General features: G+C 38.0%; 2 protein-coding genes across 2 annotated transcripts; both read right to left on the reverse strand.

Annotated features, from left to right (window-relative positions):
• Positions 1-1,313: 1,313 nt before the first annotated feature.
• LOC107104300 (GTP-binding protein Di-Ras1-like) lies at positions 1,314-15,097 on the reverse strand. Its single transcript, XM_015404282.1, has 3 exons — positions 14,921-15,097; positions 4,546-4,885; positions 1,314-2,706 (listed from the first exon to the last, which is right to left on the reverse strand). Exons 2-3 carry the CDS (start codon positions 4,852-4,854, stop codon positions 2,419-2,421), a joined length of 597 nt encoding a protein of 198 aa, XP_015259768.1. The 5' UTR covers positions 4,855-4,885; positions 14,921-15,097; the 3' UTR covers positions 1,314-2,418.
• A 4,335-nt stretch (positions 15,098-19,432) lies between these two features.
• LOC107104297 (receptor expression-enhancing protein 5-like) lies at positions 19,433-25,191 on the reverse strand (the record flags this gene model as incomplete). The annotated part of the gene is made up of 4 exons (XM_015404277.1): positions 19,433-19,791; positions 21,108-21,276; positions 24,475-24,613; positions 25,049-25,191. Coding segments are annotated over 4 exons (489 nt in total), but the record flags the coding sequence as incomplete, so codon positions are not given.
• Positions 25,192-26,371: the final 1,180 nt, after the last annotated feature.

Consider the following 26,371-nt stretch of genomic DNA (forward strand, 5'->3'; position numbering starts at 1 on the left):
AAGTCTATCCTGAGAAAATGGAGAAAATCTGGATCATCCAGCTCAGATTACGCTCCACAAACACAGCCAACCGATACCCTGTTGCTCAGCAGAACCACAACTTCATTGTACTAATGTACTGAACAATTAAAACAATGAGACTGAGAGTGACCTTTGATGACATTACAAAAGAAGACAGAAAGATATTCAAACAAAAAACTAAATGTACAGAAAGATATATTAGTAAAAGGTATTGTGCTTTTGGCTGTCCTGTGTACAACATTAAGATCTCCTGCACGTAAAGATGTATATCAGCCTTATATGAATTCACTTTGGACTTAGGGTAGAGCTTTAAAGTGGAACTATATAACAAATTAAATGTATGTGTGATATTGTGATATAAAGTGCAATATGAGGGCATTTAAGCTGAGTGAGCCCCATGTGTCTAAATATAATTAGTAAACAGTAACTTTCAGAGCCATATACGTGTTTACTCCTTGTTGACAACTGCATGCATGATTCCTGCATACGTGTGTATCCCGTCCTCTGCTTCCTGTTCATGGATAAATGGATGAAGGCGCAGCGGCAGACAGATTCCTTGTAAAGATGGATTAAAAGCCTTGAAATTAATTCATCTCCTCTTGCAGAAGCAATTCTAGGTAAATACATTTTCAAATCTTCTCTACAAGTTTTTTAGAGATTATTCGGCATGAATAGGTAGGACTATACTACTGACATCCTGAACCCCCTCTCCATTGCCTGTATTTACATACAAGTACAACACCATTGTCTTTGAGGTCTTCCTGGTGTAAAAATACGATGTGAGAAACCAGTTTCCTTCCATGAAACCTAAATCAAGCTTTTATTGCAGTAGTATCCTCTTGTGCTAAAAAAAACAAAAAACTTTAGTTTAAGTGAATTTATTAAAACATGTAAAGGGAAAGAGAGCATTTTGAAAACGATTCTGGAAAATTTCTGCACCATTTCCAGCCAGATAATAAAAAAAACACAGGAATGGTTAAACAGAGACTAAATTAGTCACCAGACCTCCCTCCTGGTTTGATTTCAAGGCTTTTAAAATCATCTTTAACAGAAGTTTAAGTCTGCTCTGCATTTATAATCAAACCAGCAAAGGAAAGACAGTTTAATGAATAATCATTTACCTATATCATCCTATCCATTCCTTCTTCGATGTGCTTTAAATTTAAAGATTTCCGCCCCACTTGGCATGGTTTTTAAAATCGTTATAAAGCAAACAGACTAGAAAAAAAGGCAAAAAGAGAAACTTTCACATGAAAAGTGCCAAAGCGAGCTGATATTATCCAGTTTTTTGTTTTTTTTTGACAGGGAAACATTTTTTATCCCTCTTTCCAGCTTGGCAATGATTATCCAAGGGTACCATCCTGGTAAACAAGGCGGCCTTGATTCTTCTCTCTGTTTATGTGAGTTCACCTTCATCCTCTTCGGTTATTCTACACTTTATGAAAGTTTTAAAAGGATTGTTGCGTGTGTCAGTGTACAGATAGAAACCTTCTCATTGCAGAAGATGATTATTGAAGTTTTTTTTTTGATGAGTTTTTAAAAAGACCAGTTGATACATCATATTTTTTCCATCTCTGACCAGAACCAATGAGATGAAATCTTTAATGCTGCAGACGTGATTAGCTCCTCTCCTGTGATTGGACGACTTGTTGAGGCTGAACATGTTGCTGCTAGATGGAAGATATTTACACATCCCCATGGTTATATACATCAGAGCCCAGTAGTGGGATTCTGGGAAGTGCCAGGGTTGTATGTTCTGCTGAGTTCTGCTCATGCTGGCAGCCTCAGATATGTGATACACAAATTTAGAGGTTTAATGGACTGATTAGGTTTCACCAAATGGCTGATCTTAAATCAAATAAAAATATTCCTAAAGTTTTTGGAATAGTGGAGATGCAGAGGATGGGAGTTTGGGAGGCTGACGAGGAGATTAGTTATGAGCAGAGAAGCATAGATTAAGAGATTTATTGTAAGATAATAAATTATTTCTGCTATTCGGGGACGTTGGTTCTCTCTTGATTAAGGCGCCATTCTGTGATCATTCTGAGATTTTGCTGCACTTAGGTGTTGCAAATCGCCGCTGTTTCTGTGTTTCTACTTTCATTTGTTTTCTCAACATTTCCTTGATATCAAGCCAACATCTCACTTCCTCCCACTCAGTCAAACACTTCTGAATATCTGCTTCTTCCTGTTTTTTTGAACGCCCAACTGAAACAAACAGAGGATGTGTATATTAAGATTCCCTTTGCCGTTGCAGCAGCATTGCTTTAATTGGATACACATGGAGTGGTTTCTTCATCTTGTCCTTTTTCTTTATCTCTCTTGATCTTGATCTAGATCCTCCCTCCCTCCCTTCTCCTCTCCTCGCTTGTCCTCCCCTTTCCCCTCCTTCTGGCTCTACATCACGCTGCATTTGCCCTTCAGTCTCTCTGCACGGGACTGCTTCCCAGAGCGCTTGCCGTCGATGTTGAGACTCATGTTCCTCTTCTTGTCCAGATTGAGGAGCTCCTGGAAGAGCTCTGTGACATTGTGGTTGGTCTTGGCGGATGTCTCCATGAAGGCGCACTTCCAGCGGTTGGCCTGGTCCTCCCCATCCTTGGTTTCCACCTCGCGATGGGTTTCATCACTCTTGTTTCCCACAAGCATAATGGGGATGGCCTCCACGTTGCCTTTTATGGCCAGGATCTGCAGAAGAAATGTAAAAAAAAAACACTATGGAATCTCATTTCAACACTCACAAAGGTGTTTAACTTATTGTATTTTGTCACAAAGCAACCACAAATCTAAATGTATTTTATTGAGATTCCATGGAATAGACCTAGTCTTAGTGGACCACAAGTGTAAATGCAAAAAAGTGTTTACTAATATCTGTTTTAATACATTAAAAATCCAAACTTTTTTTCATGTTTGGATTCCTCTGAGTGGATTACAGCTGCAAGTTCTTTGAAACATGTCTCTACAAGCTTTGCATAATTAAATAGTTAAATCTTTAACCGTTATTCTTTGTAAACAGTTTTAGCTCTATCAGACTGAAGAGTGATCAATTATGAAGATATCTCTTGTACGTTATTCTCAGTTTTCAAAGTCTGGAGTGAGACTTGACGATTACAACCTACACCACTTTTGAAGCACCGGCTGTTTCTTCAGGTATGTTAGTCTCTGAAATTGTCTCAAAGCTTTGAATACATCACTAAAAGCTGTACAAAAATATTGACAGCCTTTAACAGGTTTTCTTCAAAGATTGCTCATTTATTGCACTATAGCCACTCTTGAGAAGTAAATTTGAACAACATAATTATGTTGCTACCATTTTTGCTCACTAGGATGAGGTTTGGCTATTTTCTGCCATGCATGGTAGTAAATGAACAAAAATTGTTCCATTTTAAACCTGAAAATGGAACACCGTCTTCCGCCTGCTGACAGCATTCCACTAAATGGATCATTATCAGATTTGTGAGGAGCACCACTAATGCTGAGCTGTCAATATCAAACTGAGCTATTGATGTTTGCTGTTTTATTTGATTTCTCTTATTGCCTCTAAATGTTTAAATAGAGCGTCAGATTTAAAATAGCTTGGCAAGATGTCCAAAGCTTAGGATTATATTTCACAACCTAACTGTACTTTTGTTGTTCATTGCAACTGTTTTATTACTAATGTTCCAAACCTATGAGGCCTTCACAGAACAGCTCGATTGGAAATGTTATTAAATAAAAAAGAAGTCTTTAACTGTTAACAAGCTGACATCCGAAGGCTATTGGATGCCCTGGATTAAAATTTTTTGTATCAAAGTATAGGAAGGTCTAAGTAAAAAAGCATGTTTCATTTTCAGATCTGTACTTGCAAAATAAGGGAAAATGTTTGGTGTCTGATAACACATTTGATCTTATGGCCTCCTGGGCTTGAAGCCCCAAAGGACAAAAATGGCAACATATGAATATCTGACTGTGCTGTTTGTTTAGAGGTAGCTAAGTCAGACATAGGAAATCATGTTTTGTTTATTGTTCTAAGGGATTTTTTCTACATCCAGCTCAATATTCCCACAGTTGATGCACAGATCAATGTTTTTTTTTTTTTTTTCTATAAGGGCTTGGTTTAAAGAAAACATTAATTTGCTCTGCTATATCTGTGTCAACAGAATTCTTCGTGGAGCAATCTAACACCAGCAGCTTGAAGGCGATCAAGCCCAAATGTAAAACACATGTCATAGAAAGCATCATTGGAAACTCCTTGAACTACATAATAATGTGCTGATAAAAAAAAAAAATAAAAGTATGGTGCATTGCTTGTGTTCTAAAAAGTCATATAAGAACGTTTCTATAGAATATATAATTTTATAAAAAGCACTGTATACTAAACCAGTTAAATTTCAGAGAATTAACGGATCTATATAATTTTAAATAGGAAACATTGTTAACTGAAAACAACGGCATTGATCTAATCGTAACTTCAGTTTTAAAGTCTCTCTTTGTTGTTAGACAAAGAAATAGACTTAGAGCACAGGGCAGTTATACGTAGACACATACCTGTTGATAAATGGGTTTTAGCTCCTCCAGAGACTGTTTGCTTGTGATGGAGTAGACCAGGATGAAGGCATGGCCCTTGGAGATGGAGAGGCGCTGCATGGCTGGGAACTGGTGGCTACCTGTGGTGTCTGTGATCTGCAGAGTGCACACACTTTTATCGCAGCTGATCACTTGCCGGTAGGTGTCCTCCACCGTGGGGATGTAGGTGTCCCTGAAAGTACCCTTAACAAAGCGCAGGACCAGGGAACTCTTCCCCACTCCTCCTGCCCCGAACACCACCACACGGTAGTCGTTGCTCTGCTCCGGCATTCTGCCTCTGCAGGCTTAGGCGGTGTTGTACCTGAAACATCAAAGATGGATGCATTAGGAGGGGAAAAGAATGAGGAAGAAAAAAGCGAAAGTGAAGGAAGTGGACAATGTTGGGAGAGAACTAGAATTAATAGGACAGCAAATTCCAACAAGCTAGTGAAATGCCTTAACAGTTTTACAGTTGTTTTTTTTACATCAGCCATAAAACATTCGTGTACTTTGCAACTTAAACAAACAACAACAAAAATTCAGGTAAAGCTGAACTGCACTGCACAGTCCAACCTGCTACTTTGTCCTTTACTTTTGTGCAGTCTCATCAGACACAATCTGTTGCTATGTTTGTGAGTCCTTGTGTTCACCGTGTAGCTCAATCCTAATATGCGGAGTATCTGTGCCTCCATTTATCTTCTGTGGTTCAACACTTGCTTTAAGGTCTCATAATAAGAAACTCCCTCGGATGTCATTATGCTGCTCTGCTACCTTCTGCTGTAATAAAAACTCCAAATTGGCATCAATATAATATGAAATAAGTGGATTTCTGTCATGCCTGCACCGCAGGAACCAACAATTGATGTGCAGAGCATCTGTAATTGCATTGCTGGATTCTAAATGATATCACTAAAGGAGTTCAAAATAAATGGGAAATCTCTGAGCGTTTCTTGGGCTGTAAAAAAAGAGACCTCCTCTTTAAAATCGAGTGACAGCACTGGAAACAAGTGCAGTTTAATTTAGAGGAGAACCCATAGCTTCTGATCATTTCTGTAGCATAGAAACGGTAACCCTCTGGTCAGAACTAAAAAGGAGAGTCTTAATAAATGCAATCTTCTGCTAAGATCAGTTTTGACCAGCCGTTAACCTTGCTGGGCTTTCAGCTGATCAAAGTATTTCTCTTTTAAATCTTGGCAGATGGCTTTTCTGGCTGTGGTAATGGAAATGCGGGCTGCCTGATATGGTTCAGCTGTTTGCAACATTACTCTGACGCAAATCTGAATAAACAGGCAACACTGCCAGGAACGATGATCATCTGTTTGTTCCCTCAAACTCTTGGATTCAATGAGGCCTTGAGTCAGACTGAAGTATTGGGCTCCAAGTTGTTTGATCTGCTTAGCGAGCTCTGCTCCATGTCAAACAGGAAAGCACACTCATGTTATGTCCAACAGGCACACATATTAACACCCACACAAAGACAAGTCTGAGTATGATGGGAAATGAAAATATTTGAAAATTCTTGCAAAAATGAACAACTGGTTTAAATGAACACATAAAAAAGCTCATAGAACACAAGAAAAGGAACTAGTTTGGATTTTTGAGAAAAAAACTGTTAAATAAATTAAGAGGCTTTTTTCCCACTTTGATGAGCTAAAAAAAAAAAAATGTGTCACTGCTTCAAGAAATCTAAAAGTTCTTATAATTTCAGAAGTTTCTCTTTTCATAGTTTATACTTTTCAGATTTAACTTTGAAATAAGCGTTAGAAGAGTACCGAAACACAAGGTTTAATTTTTCTAATTGACTTCTTTCGACCAAACAAACATAATACAGATGATTTTTTTTAAATGTTGTTCCAATAAAGGCATGCTTGGACAAAAAAAAAAAAAGACATAAAAACACATAATAATAATTCAAAAAAATATATATATAATATAACTCTGACACAGCTCTGCTCCTGCAGCTGTAAGTAATCCTCAACTGCAGTAAAAGACTTTATCTAGACACAGTAGTTAAAACTGCCTTTGTTGATAAAACCATTTCTTTGCTGTGTAGTTGTTCTACCGTGCAAATGATCATTAAAATATAATAAAAAGGCAGAAATACATTGAATAATGGCTGTTTAAAGTAATGAATCATGAATGATTAAAATATGAATTAATATGAATAAATAAGATCATTTAAATGAAAGTTGTTGCCTATTATTGACTTATTCATAGTTTCTCAAAGCCTATTTTTGTTTTAAGATCGTTGAAACAAACAAATTATATAATTCTCTGCAGTTGCTGTTCTACCCAGTAAATTCAGTCCAGATTCACGTTAATTTTTACAATAGCTTCTCTTAGAAGCCGAATATCACTTTAAAACATAACTTTTTATGTAACTTACATTCTGTTATTTGTCACATGTCAATGAAGATAAATTGAGGAATTTTCAACAAGTCATTATCAAACATTTCCGAGAGAATATAAAGAATTGAAAAAAAATTTGGCCCATTGCGAAAAAAGACATTAACCTCTTGCTAATTCCTGAATTAACAATGATAAATTATAAAAAAGCTGCATTAAATTTCATTATCCAACTGCTGCACGATCCATAGATTTACAAATTTGCTTAAAGGGTCATAGATTGATTCTATAGGGTATTTGGTGTTGGTCTTTAAGGTCTCTGAATAGGATGTCTAACATTGGTTGGGCTGAAAATGGCATATTTGCTGTTCTATGAGCCCTAATTCCAGCCTGGTTAAAAGCCCTTAGAATGAAACAACAGGTTTTCTTCCTTTTATGGTATGATCATGAATATTTAGATGAGCTGTGCGCTGATTGGTTGGTTTACAACGAGCAAAGCTGCTGAGCAAAGACGCATCATAGCCACAAGCACTCACTCACTGGAACATCAAATTGTTGATATGGTAGGGTGACCAGACGTCCGCCTTTTCCCGGACATGTCCTTCTTTTCATACCTAAAAAATTGTACAGGGAGAATTTCAAAATAGTCCGGGATTTTGGTCGACTACACGGACGGGGGCAGGGAGCCAGTGGGGGACAGAGCGACCGAACCCGACCCAGTGACGGTAGACAGCCCCATGCTTCCCCCCGCCTGCCTTACTGGCCCCCAGCCCCCCTCTTTCAGCTGAGGACGGGCGACTCATGGCTCTCTGCTGGATCCGGTCCAGTCAGCGGCCCTGCAGTCGACACTTCTCCAACCCCCGTTTCCTACAACATCAAATAGGCTAAAATATCTGAAAAAGCAACACCTCATGTTCTAATCTGATGAAAATCAGTAAGAGATTAAAAAAAACAAACCCAGCAACATCTACGAGTCTGCAAATGGTTAAAATCTATGAGGCTTTGAGACTCAACCAAAAACACTGAGGACAAGAAAGAACACAGAGTCCCCTGTCACATTTGCAATCAAAACAAATGTGTCAATGAAAGAGTTCAGGAAATATTCTGTAGCCTGATGGGACATAAACAGAGGATTTTTGAAACCTTGGCTTCATCAAATCTGGTGCAAAAATGACCAACAATTAAAAATAACATACTACTGAATTAAAGGTACTGTTAATAATGTTCAGTCATCCCTGATTTTAAGCTAAGGCACAGTGAGACAGTAATCTAAGGCATTCAGCAAGCCCTTCTCTGAATAGACCAAAAAATGAAATAATTAGTTGATAATTAATTGAAATATTGCTGTCTTTATTTGTTGTTTGTCTTTCTCCTGCTACTTCAACATCCCCTCACTTTTCTCTCCATTTTCCAGTCTCTTTTCTGTTTGATCAATAAACTAAAGCCCCTGTGGTTTTAATCGATGGAGCGTGCTTCTCTAGGCCCAGGATGACAGACTGTCCTCCTGCCTTTGTTTTTTGTTTTCAGCCATAGATTCCAGCTTCATCTCATCCAAACCATCCTCCGCTCTCCTACCCTCTTCTTTCACCTGAGCTAAAATTAGCCGCCTCTCTTCCTCCGTCAGCAGCGAGAACTGCACACACAGGTGTGCCCTCACAGTCACACACATACTGTACTTCAACTTCTTCCCCGTTTGTCCTTGACGTGGAGCCTTTGAGATTGATGGCGCTCCTCCCCAACATGAGCCGTCTCGCCGCATTTCGTCTCCTCTCCTCTTGTTTTATTTGGAATGAGAGGACTGCAGTTCCCTAATGAATTAATGGTACACTTAAAAATGCATCTGAAGCATTGCAGCCAGACTCCATTAGGGGATAACATTGGCTCGGAACAAACAGGTCCCTCTTCCCTTCTCCCCCATTGCAGATACATTGCAGGCGTCTCTGATTTATTTTACAGGGAGCCCAAAGAAATGTCACCTTTAGTAAAAATATGCACATAATTTACATCAGGAGAGCCCCTTCCACAGGAGCATGAAAGAGGCGCATTAACAAACATCAAACACAATACCATTCAACAGATCAAGAGCGTGATTGAATAGACACCCACAAAGCGGTCCTGTGTTTTCTGTCAGTGAAAGGGTTTTAATCAGGGTGCTCATACTGGAATGCCGTGGGTATATGGCTATTCAGAGGTGAGTGTTTTACAGGATCAACAGATATCAGCTGAAATATTAGGTCCTCTCCTGGTGAAGCAGCAAATTTCCTCTTCTATGTACGCCTTGACTCAGATTATTAGTGGGTCCGTTAAATTGTAGGAAGTAATCAGCATTTTTAGTTTCGCAATATAAACAATTGGGCCTATTTTCATTAGGTTTTAGCAGTTAGTGGAGGTTTTTTTTTGTTTTTGTTTTTTTAAACATATAGACAAGTGTTGTGTAGGGCACATAAACTGGATCCTAGAGCCTTAAACTTGCCCAAGACCTAAAGGTTAAAGACCTGTTGGCTGCTAAATATCCTCAGTGCAATGTTTATAACTCTTTCTCTCAAACTCTCAAAACACTTTTTTCAGGATAGGGAAACATTCCTTCCTTTTTGCTGAAAATAAGAATGTTATGATCTTCCCATCAATGACAGGAAAACACACTCATGTTATGACCTGCTTAGCTCCGCCCAGTTTTCATTCTCACTCATCAGATCCACCTGTTCCAGTTCCTATTTAAACTGCTACTTCCAAGCCCTCAGTGTCAGATTATTCGAGCCATGTGTTAGAGTTCTGTAGCTTACCCAAGTGTGTTTCTCGTTACCTGATCCTGACTAGATTCTGCTCCTGGACTTCTGAGTTTTGCTTGCCCTTGTTCTTATCTGTTTTGCTTGACCTGTCTTTGGACTTCTTTTTGGATTCTGCCTGCTACGACCTTGGTTCTGTCTCCCACCCCCGGCTTGGATTTCCCTTTGGTATCTTCTTGCATCTCTAATATTCTGCCCTGGACATCTCCCTCTGCATTGACACTGACTTTGGATTTTCCCTCCAGATACTTCTGCTCTTCCTCATCTGCTGGCTTCCGCTCGTCAGTCTGCTCTGCTTCACTCCTGGAACTCTCTGGGCGGTACACGCTGCATGCTTTGAAGAAATCCTCCGGCTGGATTCCACTCCTCCCTCTGGGCTTGGACTGAACCTAGAAAACCAGGTTAGTGACTCAAAAGCTCTCTATAGTTCCCTGTCAGAGTTGCGTGGTCACTAACCTGAGTTTCTACCTCTACAGGGATATCCAGCCATCCATTCCCAGCTGATGAGCTGCTGATTATTGAGAAAATAATAAAAATACATTCTGAGTCCTGACAAAGAACCTTTAATCAAAAGCTAACATCAGCATCCTTGAACAGCTTGCAGCACTGTCTTCCTACAGTATGATTGAAAGCTTATATTTTTCTACCAGCTGTGCAGCATAAAGATGTTTAAAGTCATCCAAGGATGCAAACAATTCTTCTCAAATCACTCATGCCAACCATAAACAATACAGCACCCTGGGCGGTATGCCATTTTGCCCATATCAAAAACCACCGCTGCAAATCCCTTCAGTATATATGATATGCAGGTCCCAATCTATTCAGCTAGAAAATCATTGTGCAGATGAGAAAAGTGCAGCCAAGAATTGCTTCTGCATATAGATTCTGTCAAAGCAGTTCTAAATAAATCTGTTTTAAAATGCCATAATAAGTATTTAAACCAGTGCATGCACAGAGCAGTTATTTTCTCTGAGAGATCCTGCAACTTTAGATAGGATGATAACTAGCATATAGACACAAAACATTTAGTCACTCACCGAATCACATAGCAGCACTACATTTTTGAAATGACTCAACTGTTTTTCAACTCCAAAGAAAAAATGAGTAAGCCTGTGCTACTCATCTGTGCCAATCCATGATCAATTTTAACATTTGTTTGGAGCCTATTGCCTCAAAATCTAAGACAATGAGGCACCGTTGGCTTAGGAGCTTATTACTGGGCTTAACCTACTCTGTGCTTCTGCACTGCTTGAGGTTGACCCAATTCCCAGGAATGGAGCCACCAACTGTCTTTGTGTTATAGACCACCTGGATGCCAAAACCTCCTGAAGAAGAAAGAGTAAAAGTTATATAGTCATTGAAAATCTGTTTTAACTGACTGATTATAAAGAAAAATAACCAATAACTTCTTAAGATGTACTGAAAACAAGAGTCATATTTCAGATTGCTTAGATATGCTTTCCCTACGTTTGTACTTTATGGTTTTAAATAACAACATTGAGGTGAAGACATATAAAATGTTATTAAATACATTGGATTTTCATTTAAAGGAGGAGATCTCTGGTTTGATACCCTTTATTCTAAACAAAACTGAAAGCAAACAGCTACAGTAGGTCTTCTGTGTATATTTATAAGGAAAGGCTCTTGAAATGTCTCATCAAAGAGGGTAACCTTATTCATGCTGGTTCTGTGCAGCAGTCGTTGGTGTCAAGAGAGTGTATTAGTTGGGAGTATTAGTGAGACCTCGGGATCCCTGGGCTGCTCCTTCTGCTCTCTCCATATGACCCTGCTAATCCCTCAGCCTGTTGTCTGGGACACACACAGAGGCCTGACTCATAGTAACAGCAAAGATGTGCACCTAAACTACTGTTATGCTTTATTTACAAAGGTGTTTTGCTCATTTAGATTTATTTTATCCATAAAAATCAATAACTACAAACTCCTGAAGCTTTGAACATACACTGCTGGTGGGTGTTTTGGAAGAACTCCTGGAGTGGCAGATGAAAACCGGGGTTGTAGGTCAGGATTGATCCAATCGATCTGCTAAACAAAGATCAGAAGATAAAATAATACCAGTCAATCTCTAAAAGGTTGAACAGGGTTGAAAAAGGGAATCCCACAGCTTCCAGTCCAAATACAAACCAGCTAGTAGAGCAACGTCTTTGTTTTTTTTTTAGATATTTGACAATAGATTATGCTTGTATGTCTTGAATAGGAAGTGCTGGATCAGAAAGTCGCTCTGGTTATGGTTTAGTTATTGTGTGGAAGAGGATTTGGTATAGTTTGTGATTTCTTAGCAGAACATAAAACGATCCCTTAATGATTGAACATTATTGATCTCACATTGGAGAAACTCCCACATTTAAACCAGGGATTTTCTTTCTTTTCTTCTAATGTTTATTTTTAAATCTTTGATTTGTTTCATTTTGGAGGGCATCCAAAATAAAAATGGAAAGGTGAATTGTATCCTTTTTGCTGTAAAACCTTCTTAAATTTACACTGGAGAGATAAATAGAGCAAGGTTTTCACCATTTTATTAACTTAATATTTTTAGACACAACTTCAGCAACAAGAGTCAACATCAACTCACTAATATATATGTGATATCATTAGCAGAGCCTTTTTCCAGCCTCCATGCCTATCAGGGATGTTTATCTTAATCAAAAAATGCAGAAACTTTACTCTCTTTTGTCTCATTTTGTCTTGCAATACCCATGGAAATGAGCCAAGGATCTTCCTGCTGCAAAGTAATAGTGCTACAAAATTCCCCACTGTCCAGCTAAGGTGTGCTGAACCAGAGATACACCTAAAAGGTGCAGGACACTGGAGCTTGAGGACAGGAACTGAAGGGAACTGTCCTGGAGGAAAATTCATGCATCGTTTATTATGTTTTAAATCCTAAAACTGGCTAAAAACTTGTAAAGCTTATTTTCAGTTCCTCTTAATCACAGCTGAAGTCATTGGTAATATGTCTCCATCAGCATTGTCCATTTAGAGATCTCAGGGTTTTCCAGCTTCTGTAGGGTGAAACCTCCACCTTACTTAAATCCTTTTCAGATTTTTTTCCTGGACTGACGTGTATTAATCTCCATCTATAGTCAGATCAAAACTAACGTGCTGTCCTTTTCTTGCTGTAGTAGTGCTTTCCTAAACGTTTGCTGAGTCCTCTACATGATTTAGGTAAACTACAAAGATGCTTTTTATGAGTCTGTTGGAACAACAGCTTTCTTTGTGCGAGACACCCATAAAGTCTTGATTTGTGTGCCTTGATAATATTCTTCACCTGAGCTGTGGATCTTAGCAGCTAAAGGGTTATCATGGGCCTCTTGGCTGCTTCCTCAATTAAGGATCTCCTTGTCTGTTTTGGCTGGACAGCTATATCTGGGTACATTTGTAGTTGTGCCAAGCTATTTCTACTGTAGTGTGACAGTTGCCCAGACAACAGATTTCCCCACCTGAGCTGTGGATCCAAGGAGCTACAGAGAGAATTAGCTTCTGTGATTACTGCTCTTCTCACTCGGCCTGTCAGTTTAGGAAGGCAGCCATTCTTTGGTAGGCTGTCACGCTCTTTTCAGTTTTGGATTTTGGTTTACACAGTGCTCAGTGAGATTTCCAATGCTTGGATTCCTAACTTCATGCTGTGTCCTTGGGTCATCGTGATGCTTTTTTTCCCCACAAATCCCTATATTTACTAAAACTGGAATTATATGTGCTCTAACTAATTAGGTGAACTCTGATTTCTTTCTTTCTTTGGTGTTACATCAAATGGGTCTGATATAGAAGCAGAGGACACTTGTCAGAAATGTATTTGCAAAATATATAAAGGTTTTAATTTCACTGACACTAAATAATTCTGCACTGCTTTTTTGTAGATCAATCATGTTTAATGACTAATAAAATATATACAATTCTGGGTTTTGGTAATAAGCTAGCTAAATGGCATAAAGCTCAAGGGGTACTTCTGGGCCAGTATATCCCATAGGTTGTCACCTTCCATCAGTGTCATAAAGGCAACTTTTTTTCTGGAAAAGACCCATCATCATAAAACCATCATCATCTTATTTCATTCACTTTCTCATCCGGTGAAACCCAATCCGGTTTTCAGTAGCATCATTTCCTCATTTTGCTCTTGCCTGTTACCATATATTGAGTCATTTTCTTCACCCTGCCTTAGCAGAGAGGTGTATCCTCTTATGCAACTGTACCGTGACTATTCCACACAGACAGACAGACAGACAGGGTATGAAACGCTGTCCCATCACTTCTCCTCCAACACATGCACATTTAATAGACTCTGCATCTCCGCACTATGCGCTCCACCACTCTGCAAAGCTTTACTCTCGGGATTTACAGCCATAAGTCTCCTCTCTTCTTTCAAACCCTTGCACAAACACACACAAACACACGCATGCATTAATGCATACACACGTCTGGCATCGCTTACAGGAAGTCGATTGACATACGTATGCACACACAGAGAAGGGCCTACATGATTCACAATTTCATTCTTCATGTGATGACGGCTCTCCACCTCCAGTCACGGCACTGAAAACAAACAGCGCATCGGATGTGGATGAGGAAACACAAACCGGTCCAGATGGAGGATTAAGGGGGAAATTTGTTGCTAAAAAAAAAAAAAAAAGAGGCAGGTTTGTGCGTCACATCTGCGAGATATTTAATGTAAAGTAGCGCACGTCGCCATGCATCTCTCCTCTTGGCTGTAGTCAGGAAAGGGTGGCAGGAGAGGGCTTGCCGTCGGTCCGCAGATTGGTGCGCAACGCCATTACAGACCACCCTACTCTGCTTGGTTCATTCATAAATACCAGAGGATCGCCATCTCGCAGCGGTGCATCATTTGGAAGACACATCAGCCCCCACCCCCTCTCTCTTCTCAGTAATAAAAAATGATAATAAAAACCAATCAGTTTCTCCATTTCTGCCTGCTCACTGCCAATATGGCTGTGCGGACATATAGGCTGCAACGGATATAGAAACAACACGATCGAGATTTTCCAATAGAATCAGGACTCGGAATTTATGCTGACATGGGTGAGTCTAAAACAGCAGCAGTGATATGAATAAATCGGAGGAGAACAGCGGGAATCCTTGAGCGCGCAAACCTCCAGCAGCCAGGCAGAAAGCAGAGCACAGCGCGGCTATACGCCACCAAATACCAGCATCTAATCTGCGCGTAAAAGAGGCAGCAGAGGACAGCATCTCCATACCTGGTCGTGATGGATATTTAGACGCAGGCTCCGTTTCAGGCTGGTCCTCGGTTCGAAGGGGTCAGAAAACAAACGCTGAGAGCGTCTTAAAGCATTTTTACACGACTCATGTAGAGCTCATGTCCTCCGATTCCCACTCACACACACGGTACAGCACGCACAAGCAATCTCAGTCTCTCAACCCCCCCCCCATCCCCTCTCTCTCTCTTTTTCTCGCAGATGGGATGAGGGAGGTGCTATACCTTCTCCCTTGTCTGTGGGGCTGAAAAAGTCAGGCTAAGCATTCATTCATATCCGTTGCATATTTTTTTTTTTATATATCTCCTATATCTTACCAATGGAATTAATGCATGAATTCCAACTAGGATCCCAAGTTAAATCTGATAAGAGAATCCGTGGGGGAAGCTAAAGATTAGGGTTATGACAGGGAGGCCATTAGACATCTTAGATCATATCACCACATATTAATCTTCTAAAATTTTAGGATTAATATGTGGTGATATTTAGAGTCTAAATACTAGTGGTGTCATGCAAAAAACTGATAAACATTTATAAAAACTGACAAGCCAAATTTAGTAACATTTCTAGATGAAATTTACCATGCAAAAACCAACAAGAAAGAACAGAGAAATAACACATCTTTAGTTTATTAAGTCAGCCACAAACCTGTAATTTCTTAAAAGTTGTTTTATTTAAGCATGGTCTGCCAAAGAAAGGAGGGTTTAGGCCCCAAAACAAGATAATTAGATGCACTTGAGAGAATATAACAGTTATTTTCCTTTTTGTTTTACAAATAAATCCTCTTATTCCATCTGCAAATTATCTTACCGTTTAACCAAGGTAATACACAAGTATTTAAAGAAATATGTTTTTTGCAATTTATGTTAGGTACAGGGGCCACAGCCAGTTCTACAGGGGCCCTACTGGCCCTGGTATAGAGGCGCTCATGGCCAAGGTGATGGAAATTTGATCACATTTTCATAGTCATAGGTAAAACTATACAAAAATAGGCTGTTTAAATTACAGTAGCATCTTTGTTATCTTAAATATGTTTTGAAAAGTGCTTTTTAAGTTTAACTTTTCATTTAATCATTTTACAAACGTTCAGCTGTATGACACCTGTGTTCACATGAGAATTTCTGTTGTGTTTGGAGTAAATGCAAAAATTTCAAAATCATGTCTTTAGTCCAATGCATTCCTTAGGAAGTTGTTTTGGAATGTCTTCCCCTAGTAGTAAATATTTGGGGAATATTTGCTGAAAGCTTTTCTTAGATTGATCTCTTCAGTGCTATAATTCATAGCTTTCTATAAGTTGATCTTAGAACTAATAATTGGCTGAGTGTATAAGATTTTGGATATTCTTCAACCCATGGGCAACAGTTGTTTGTTCGCTGATCATTTGGTTTCAGTTTCTGTTTGAAAGGAATCCTTTCCATCTAAATTTTAAAATGAAATGTTCTGACCAATGTCTAGAATGACCCAGTTCAATCAGAAAAGAGTAATACACTATAACATTATGCAATATAATTATCTGTATTTTCAACTGAATAATAACCACCTGTTAGTCCATTGATTGCTATGTGGGAAAAAAAATATTTTTAAACAATCTATCTGGTTAATGATTGTGGAGCACTTATTTTGTATAAGTACATATTAAACATAGAGATAATCCTGTGAGATTATTAAATGGTACTAATTACTAAAGATACTAATATTAAACTCACATTATTATTTAAAAATATAATTTAGATTGTCCCCTCCCACCTGTGCCAGATTTAACGTTTCGTTTGTACAATATCAGCACCATGGACATCAGCACCATGGACAGCGACATTGCCGCACATTGGAAGGCGCCGGAACTTGTGAATGCAGCACATCATACATATTGATAAGGCGAGAAAACACGCAGCGGAAAGAAAAGGCAATGATGTGTTGACGGATCCAACCACGATGTACCAGGAAATGAGCCATCGGTTTATTGATGACACCCAAACATATCCTGAACACAACTCATTGCCGTAATGGTTCCAGAATCTCCCTCTTGCCATTTAAAGTCGTGCTCAAACGTATTTAATGGTCTCCTCGTGCGTACATAAATTATTATTATTTTTTTTTTTATCCCAGATTTTGTTTAGAGGTTTGCCGTTTGCATGCAAAACCCTGCCTGAATGACTCACCAGCTCTGCATCCACACCAAATAGAGTTTGGCTCCCTCTCTTGGCGGATAGGGGGAACTACAGAAGAGCGTTTAATAATCTAAGGATCTTCAGCAAATTTAGATTAATTTTAGGAATTTATCCCTAGCAGCCTTTCATAAGCAATAGAAGGAAGAAATGTTATTGGTTTTACTTTGATATTTGTCAAGACAATGAGGCAAGGTTTTAACAAAATAAGCTTCCCAAAAGCAGATTAACCTTATTTTTTTTAAATCAGTTCAAACAATACAGACATCTTCCTCTGTATACAAATATCAGTTATTAATACATGTATTAAGATTTATCAGCGGGGGGTTCTGACAATAAATAAAACATGTAAAATCAAAAGTATAATTAAAGGCTTTATTATTGTGGTGGATTCATCCAACCAAATTTTTACATGAAAATACCAGGGTTCTCATTACTCTTCAATTTTCAGTATAAATAACTTTCGCAATAATTATTCTGGAAGGAGGATATTCTAATAGTAAACCAGATTTAAATATGGAACTTGCAAAAACAAAAGGAAGAAAGGATGGACTATAATTGATGGATTTAAAGCAGATTAAGTCATGGAGGGATGGATCAAAAAGATGGAATGACAAAATCCAACAGCTGTTCTCCCAGGATTACTCTTTGTTTAGCTCCATTTTTATTCTCATTAACCACCTAGTTTCCCCCCATACTCCTAAATAACTGGAAATTTTGCATATTGCAGATGATCGACTATGATGCATCCCTCAGGTTCTGTTTGCAGTCTTTTCATTGTTTTCTTCAAAATCACTAGGCAATGTTTGTTTATTATAAATGTACTTAAGTTCATGTTTTACTGTCATTTTGTTTTGGTCCACTAGCAAGATTTGCCCTTTAAAAAAAAAAAAAAGACCAGAAAATATGTCATTTCTGGTAGACATAAGAGCTAGGCAGATGAGTAAAAACGCAGTTAAAGCCCAAAGGAAATCTGTTTTTTGTAATATCTGGAAAAATTGGTGTATATCTGGCTCACATATCGCACCCTAGCCTAGTTCTAAATAATGCATGCACTGTTACATAACATGAACTTGATCTAAAAGAAATGTAGAAATGTAGATGGTGTCACGTTTTACAGATAAAAGAAAATTCCAGCTGATAAATGTGATTGGGTCACTTATGTGATCAGCTATTTTATTTTTTCTATAACAAATGACTGATGCGTCATGACTGAACCACAGGTATTAGGTTGTAAACCCAAGTAATCCAATGGACATCAATCTCAGGGGTGGTGGGGTTCCCCATCTCTAGGACAACTGCAGAGAGATAAAGTCTATTTTTACACATGCTGTTGAAACTGCTAGATAGATTAGAATATAAGTGCATCTCTGAGGCGGGTAATATTTGCAGTGATTAATGGACAGATCCATGTATGAGCGTTTAATTGAATTCAAAGCTTTATCTTTCCATTATTCTCTGTGTTCAGATATTTCAGTCTTTACTGTCGGAGGCACACAGCATACACAAAAATCCCAGCACATATCTTCACAGAAACCGTTTCCAGATGGATGCCCTTCTATCCCTCTGGTGCAGACAGACCAGCACGCCGGCTCCATCCACCATTTCTCAGCATATTATATCCAGCGCACAATCACAATTGGCGCTACTTTAGACATCCCTCAAGCATGAATGCAGCACAAAGCAGAAATTAATGCATGGGCAGTTAGGCAGACAGAATGATATAATCTGCTTATAGGTGACAGATTAAAAGATCAAGGGAATCTGGATACTGACTTTCTCTAGAGCTTCACATGGGGAAAAAAAAAAAAAAAAACTGCTGAAAACCCCCAGCATTCACTGCGATTATTAGAAACAAGTGAAGAAAAGCAGCAGAGCATGAATTTTGTAAAATTGGATTTTATAAGGTCCAAATTAAAGTGTGTAGTTTAGACATGATATAAAAGATGAAGCAAAATGAAACCACATCTATACACAGGTTTGTTTCATCGGTGTTCCAGTTTTATTTGTTTTTCTTTTAATCAATGAAGGGAAATAAATTAAGACAGTTTAAAAAGAGCTTTTCCAGTTGATGTCAAAGAATGGGAATGTTCCCAATATCTAACATTAAATCAAGTCTAACACAGTAAGAGAGAAAGGAGACAGAGGACAAGATTATCAACGCAACAGAAGGCAATTATAAATACATTATAGGGCAAAAAGCTTTCGCGCTAAAGACCAGTAAACTTAAAATGTTCCTGAGATGTCTTAGATTTACCACTGCATTTACTTGCCAATTAATCAGTAATGTCAACATATGGGTTCAGATGGATGTTTGTTTGTTTTTTTTATCTTAAGTCTGAATATAGTGCAACATATTAATCCTGTCCCACAAAACTGATAGTGCAGCCACATGCAAGCAAACAACTGATTTATTCTTAAACTTATTCCAAGCAGTCTTCATAACAGAGAAAGTTCACAAAAAAAGGTCACAGTTTCATTGACTGTCTTCAACGTACCGATGCTCAAATCTTTTATTTGTTTTTAGAAGAGACAGAAGCCACAGTCTCCATGAAGTGCAGGTCGACCGGCTATCCGTCTTCAAGGAGGATCAAAAGGAGGTGCACACAATCATTCACGCATACAATTAGGAGAGGCCCGTCTATGCTTTTCACTTATTCTTGTCAGAGTTGAGAACTTGGTTAACAGCTGGAAAAGAAAGGATAAATAGAAAATGCAACAGATACCAGGGCAGAGATTTATGTACTTGCATAAAAATAACACCTTAACATTTTATTCAAAAGAGGGTTTATTTAGTAAATTTAAATAGTGTAACATATATATATATATAGTCAGTTATATAGTATATATATAGTGGAGATAATTTTATACATTTTGTAAGCTAAGGCTTATATATTTGGTCCATAAAAAAGCATTCAGTTTCTCAGAAAAATAGTATATTAGACAAGACCAGTAAATAAAAAGACCAGTAAATAAAAAGTAAAAAACATAACACATGTCAGCCTACTAAAATGCTTGAGCATGCACCATACATAATATGCCACGTTTGTTAAGCGTCTATCTGGAACCAACTGCTGCTGCTTCAATGCAGAGTTGCATTGCGGTGATGAGCCAGTAGCTCTGCTGAGGTGTTACGCCCAGCTGGGTTCAATAGTGGCCTTGACCTCGTTCCCATTGTTGGCCCTGGTGTCTCATCTTCCTCTCCATGACACTCCAGATTAGCTTTGGGGTTTTGGTCAGGCAAGTTTGCTGGCCAACCAAGAACAGTGATACCGTTATCATTAAACCAGGTATGGGTCCTTTTGGGTGTTTGACCAGGTGCAAAGGTCTGCAGGAAAATAAAATCAGCATCATAAAACTTGTCAGCAGTGCGAAGTGCATTTTCCCACAAGTTAGCTGCTGCTGCTGCTGTTGGCTTTGATAAAACATAGCAGACCAACATCAGAGGCTCCTTGAATCATCACTACCTGGAAAGCTCACACAGGATATCAAGATAGATATCAAGAGCCTCTCAACTCTTCCTGCAGACACTGTACCTTGGTTCCAAATTAAATGGCCAATAAGATTCCAAAGATCAGACATTTTTAACTCCCAACATTGTATGTTATGGGCCTCTTTTTCTTAAACTGGGGTTATTGTTGCTGCTTTGCATTTTTCTACCACACTTTTTCCTTCCACTCAGCTTTATATCAACATCTTTAGAGATGGCACTGAACAGGCAGCTTCATCAGCAATGACCTTTGCGGACTGAAAAGGGTGTCAATGAATGTCTGCTGGATAGCTGTAAAAAAATCATTGGTCTTAATATTCTAATTTTCTGAGAAAGTGAACATGTTTTTTGTTCTTTTTAATTGACAAAGTCCTCTTAACAAATAAAAAACACTTTATATTTACTGTGAAATAAATCTTTATAAGAAAGTCACTTAAAATATTTCTGTTTTTCCTAACCCTAACCCTATATTGAAAAGCTGTACTGTGAATAGGACAGTAAGTTAATGACTCACCCTCTTTTGTCACAGTCTCTGTAATGTTCTTGGCCTTGGAAGTCAGATCACTGACAACCGTGTCCATGGTGGCCTGGTGTTTCAGAAAAAATGGCCGGATCAACCGCTTGTACAACATGTCAGAGCCGTTCCACGTCACTGGAGCCATACACCAAATCAGGAAAATGCACTGGGGAGAAAGCGGAACAGATTTCAGATTAACCTTAGCTGGACTTTTTGGGCTGCCACTTTAGCTTCTGTGCTACATTAAGCTGAAGAAAGACTTTAACCGTCTGTTGGAAACAATAATCTGACATATTCAGAAATAAGGATCCACTAGTTGTACCTCCAACATTCCAAATAAGGCCTGCTATAGCAAGACATAAAGTACAGGACATTTTTCCAAATGCAACATCAGTTAATACATACAGATAAATGCAGGATGTCTGTATATGTCTATATACATAAAAATCATGTTCCTTTACATCTCACAAAGTTTTATGTGGGAGATATTTTGTCCTTTACCTTTGAAAACTATTTCCTATTATCCAACCATCACATTGGGCTACTAATGCAAACAAGACCAACAATAATTTTCAGACTTAATTGTCTGAGAATCCTGCAATTCACATAATGTGATTCAACTGAAGCAGATGTGAAGAGCTCAAACAACTGTATGCATTTGCATCCTTTACAGAATAAATAAGTAAAGTACACAAACTTCTTCTAAAGGTGCTTTAATACAGATTCTCCACAAGAGGGCAGCTTTTGCCAACTGTATTTAGGACAGTTTTCCACCCAACCCAGCAGAAAACTACATAAAATCTTCAGAAAGAGTGTAGTTTAGTGTAAAATGACAATACTGAAAGTACTGAAGCAGGTCTCTCTGATACAGATGGTCCCAAACATTAACTCTGTTAGCTTTAATGCACATACAATACAGGCTCTTGACCTAAAAAAACAAATGTATAAGCCTATAATTACTGCTAGGCACCTTGATTGGCCTTTTTTTTTTAAACAAGGATTCAGTTAATGCTGTTATTCATCCACCCATTAATTTAATCATTTCTTACAAACATATAATGCAAATGTAAGTTTTAGATAATTTAGACCAGAGTTCAGCATTAAGGGCGCTATGAGCAGCACTTCTCATTAGCAGAAAATTTAACCTCATCTGGGACTAAACATTAAATCTAACTCTAAGATTTCCAGTCTCCATAAAAAGATGGGGATTATAAATCCGAAAAATCCAGTGCTAAAAATATGCAGAATAATCCTTTGAATGAGCTTAAGGGCTAACAACCAAACATTTTTTACCGTTAAATCAGAACAGAAATAACTCTGGAATTGACAAACCACCCTCCGCATGACCCGATGCTGAGGAAACTTATTTCCAACTACTGTGTTTAAGGGTTTGCTTTTCACTTTTTTTTTTATATTAAAGTCTTGCTTCATAATCATTTACATAATATAGCATTCTTTTGTTTTTTTCATCACAGAAATAGGAAGTTTTTGTAACACAAATCCTTAATGTCTACGATTTATGTTTTTGATAATCCATGGTTAACGAACAACAAGTAAACTTTCAACCTTATAAAATATTTTCAAAATTGTTGTGATTTTAAGTCCAATTAATTAGAACTAGTGGAAATTGTGTAGGGTTGATAATCAGGCAATGCAGTACCTTCCTGCTGGATCTATATGTGTGTTTACTGTGACTTTTTCAAGGCTCTGAACTCATGAGCAAACAGTCGCTGATGAGTCTGCAGAGGTGGGGTTGTGCGTGATGACAGTGGTGCAGTAATAAGGTACAAAACCAAAGTTAAACGTTTCTTATTTTCAACATCGTCATCTGAAATTTTATCACCACAGTTGGATTCATTATCGCATCGATATTTATCTCTCAAATAGTCACTGGAAACAGAAATGTTGTTCAGTGAAACTGCAGGCAATTGGAAGATGAGAATTTTACCACGCTATGGGAAGTGCTGCCTTCCTTCAGGCAAAACAATACTGATTTTGTCCACTGGGGGGAGCCAAAATCAACCAAAACTTAAAGTTCTTTAGTACTGCTTTAATACAGCAATCGCAGTGTTGACTTTACTACCTTTTACTACCTCAACAAGGCTTAACAAAGGTCTTGTCTAAGATCTCCTCCCACATGCAAAACCTTTGGCCATGTCAGAGTTTGAACATGTTTTAGAACAGCTCCTCCATGCCAATGGTGGATGCATGGTACGATGTGCCAACACTGTTCATGGTAACATTTAGTTTTTCTTTATAATTTGCAAAAAGCCTCAATCATTCTCAATGACCTGTTGAAGCCAATCTTTAAATGTTGGGTCAAACATTCTGTTAAAAGTATTTAGTTAAACAAAGTAATAAAAACTCATCATTTGTTGAAAACTCTACTTACTAATGTAGTGAGGTAGTGTGTTTTTTTTTTCAGAGTACATTTCGCTCCATCGATAAATCTGAATTGTATATGTAATAATTAAAAATAACTGTTGTATATAACTGGTTTTAGGCAATGGTTTGGTTTCCGCAAACCATTGGAGTTAAATTTACTTTTCAAGTTTTACAGTGATCTAAAGTTGGGAAACTGTAAATTTTTCCATGGCGGGGTGCAAAATGATTAATTTCAACATATTAGGCAGTTCAAACACAGTACAATAGAGCTTAAGGATTTAATCAAAAATCAAAATTAAGATTTTTTTTAAAACAAACTTTGGATTGGGATTTAATTTCCCTTTTCCTTTGCACTGAGCCCAAGCTTGTAGATGTTTCAACCAAAGCTTTCAGTTTATGTGAAAGGTTCTTATTGCTACTTATATGCATTAAATCTGTGTTCTAGCTGCATCTGGCTTTACCTCTCCATGTGGCGAAAAACCCACATCAAGCATTTTACTGCCAAATAAAGGGATAGAGGGAGAAAGTTAGTATATTACTCTTGGTAAATATAGAGTGATCAAAATAGGGTGACTGCAATTTGAAAACTGTGTTTTGGTAAATTTCAATTATATTGCAAATACAATTAACTTCCCAGTCCTTGCACACAGCCGGTCAGCCAGAAGAACAAAAAGAATTTATCAACATCAGTTCAGGTCCTGCTGTATGTATAGCAAAAACTTTTGTACAGATTTTATAGCTAAATGAACTTCAAACAGAGAGCATCATTGGAAAAGCCAAAATATTTTGAAGTTGAGTTGACAGAAAAATTTACGACCAAGTCAAATTCTGTTTGTCACCTTTTACTACCTTTCAATGGCCTAAAGTTGAGTAAATTCAATTTACAACATTTTACACCCTGTAGAAGCCCTGTAACTTGAGAGCACAGCTGACAAACACATGTATGCATTTTATGGGAGAAATCAATGCATTAACTTACTTTTCCACAATAGTAAAAGGGGAACCAGGAGAGGAAGATGTCAGAAAAGGCCTCAACAATGCTGAACAGTCCATAAACAACCCAGTAGGTCAGCCACTGGGTGTCATCATCCTTGACGTTGCTCTCAATGGCCTTGATGCTGAAGGAATAGGACAATGTATGTCGATATAAATGTGTAATAAAAAAAAAGTCCAACTAATGATGATGAAGCCTTTAGGATTATCTGATAATATCGTCACATTAATGCAGAGACATTTGCATAATTATTTGCATTTTTAAACTGTAGGTAACATCCTACTTCCTTTATAATTTAACAGCTATGTTTTCAAAACCATTCATATTGCCTAAAAAGAAATGTGTACAAGTGGGCAAGTTATTTATATGTGCTAATCAGCCCAGGAATGCCATCATATTTACAATTTCTGTTGGGATAAGAAATAAAAAGTATTATCTATCTATTTATATGTTTCTATGATTAAAACAAAGGTTAATGGAATTATTTATAAAGGGAGGAAGATTTCAAAACTTTGAGTGAAGCGTTTTCACACCAATTTAAAGATGATGTTATACGTACGAAAAATACGCTGGGTAGATGAATCCGATCAGGTTGCAGAGCAGTGAGGCTCCATATCCAAACAGAAGGTAGAGAGCGATGAAGGCGAGAATACCTACAAAGAAAGATGAGAGCAGAGGGCGGGGCAGGAAGGTGGAGGAGAGGGTATCCAGTTACAACATAAATGCTGGGTTAAAGCATGTTATTGTGCCAAATCATAGGATGGAAGGATAGCAGAGAACTGGGACTAGAAGCTGTGCTGACATAAAGCCAAATACCAGTTATCAACTTTCAGCACATTTCAAAAATCACTGACATCTAAGCCTACACCTGTGACTGAAATTAAACAATTAATCAGTAAATACAATTCCACTGTGGGACACTATCAAAAATTACCCTTAAAAGTTAAAACCAAAATTAAAAGTGTCATGATAAAAGGCAGGAAATGAAATCAATTACCTCTTTTTGTCATAACTGCCAGCGCAGCTCTTCAGACTGGTCAATAGTATGTTTATAATTAACATGAATCAAAACAATGTTTTGTTGTGATACTCCCAAGTAGTTTGCTTCTAGAATTTTGGCTACAAAACGACCAAAAATATTTGCGAAAACCACAAATTTATGTAAGATATAACTGATGTAATCGGGTAATTTATATGGGTTACATTCAAACAAGAGGAAACACCATTCTAGGCATTAAGGATGCCATTTGCTACTCTTTACATCTCATTTGTGTCTTGCAGTTCATAAATTAATATCTATACAAATGCAGCAATAAAGAAGAAAGATGAAACAGATTGGACTCTAAGTCAGGACTAGAGCTCACATACAGAAACACTGCAGCCTGCAGAGATCAGACAGACTTGTTGACTGGAAACACATAAACAGCTGGAGGGTCTTCAGACAATGCTAATGAGAAAAAGCAGATGTGAAGCGTTTCAGTCCAATTTTAAACTTACTTTATTCATTCAGCATCTATTCAAAGCAACCATTATCTCCCTCCATCATCTATACCCACTTTTCCTTGCAGGGTTTACAAAAGGTCTCATCCCTAACCAACTTCATGTTTTTAGAATACGGGAGGAAAATGGAGAATCCGGAGAGAATGAATGTATGAAGACCTCAGGCTTAAGGGATCACACACTGTTAAAAATGCAAACTGTTGTAAAACGAATACAGCAGTAGCCTTCATGTGTTGATGCTACCTCTGCTTTCAAAATAAACTATTTTTTTTTTACTTTTTAGGGGGGAACTATTAAAGGATCATTTTAATTCAGCACCCTAATATGGAATTGGGTCCAAATTTGTCAACAAAACAAAGCTTTTGAGATCAAGTGTTGACCA

The sequence above is a fragment of the Cyprinodon variegatus genome, unplaced genomic scaffold (genome assembly GCF_000732505.1).
Source record: "Cyprinodon variegatus isolate N-32 unplaced genomic scaffold, C_variegatus-1.0 Scaffold1681, whole genome shotgun sequence".
Taxonomy (NCBI): Eukaryota; Metazoa; Chordata; class Actinopteri; order Cyprinodontiformes; family Cyprinodontidae; genus Cyprinodon; species Cyprinodon variegatus.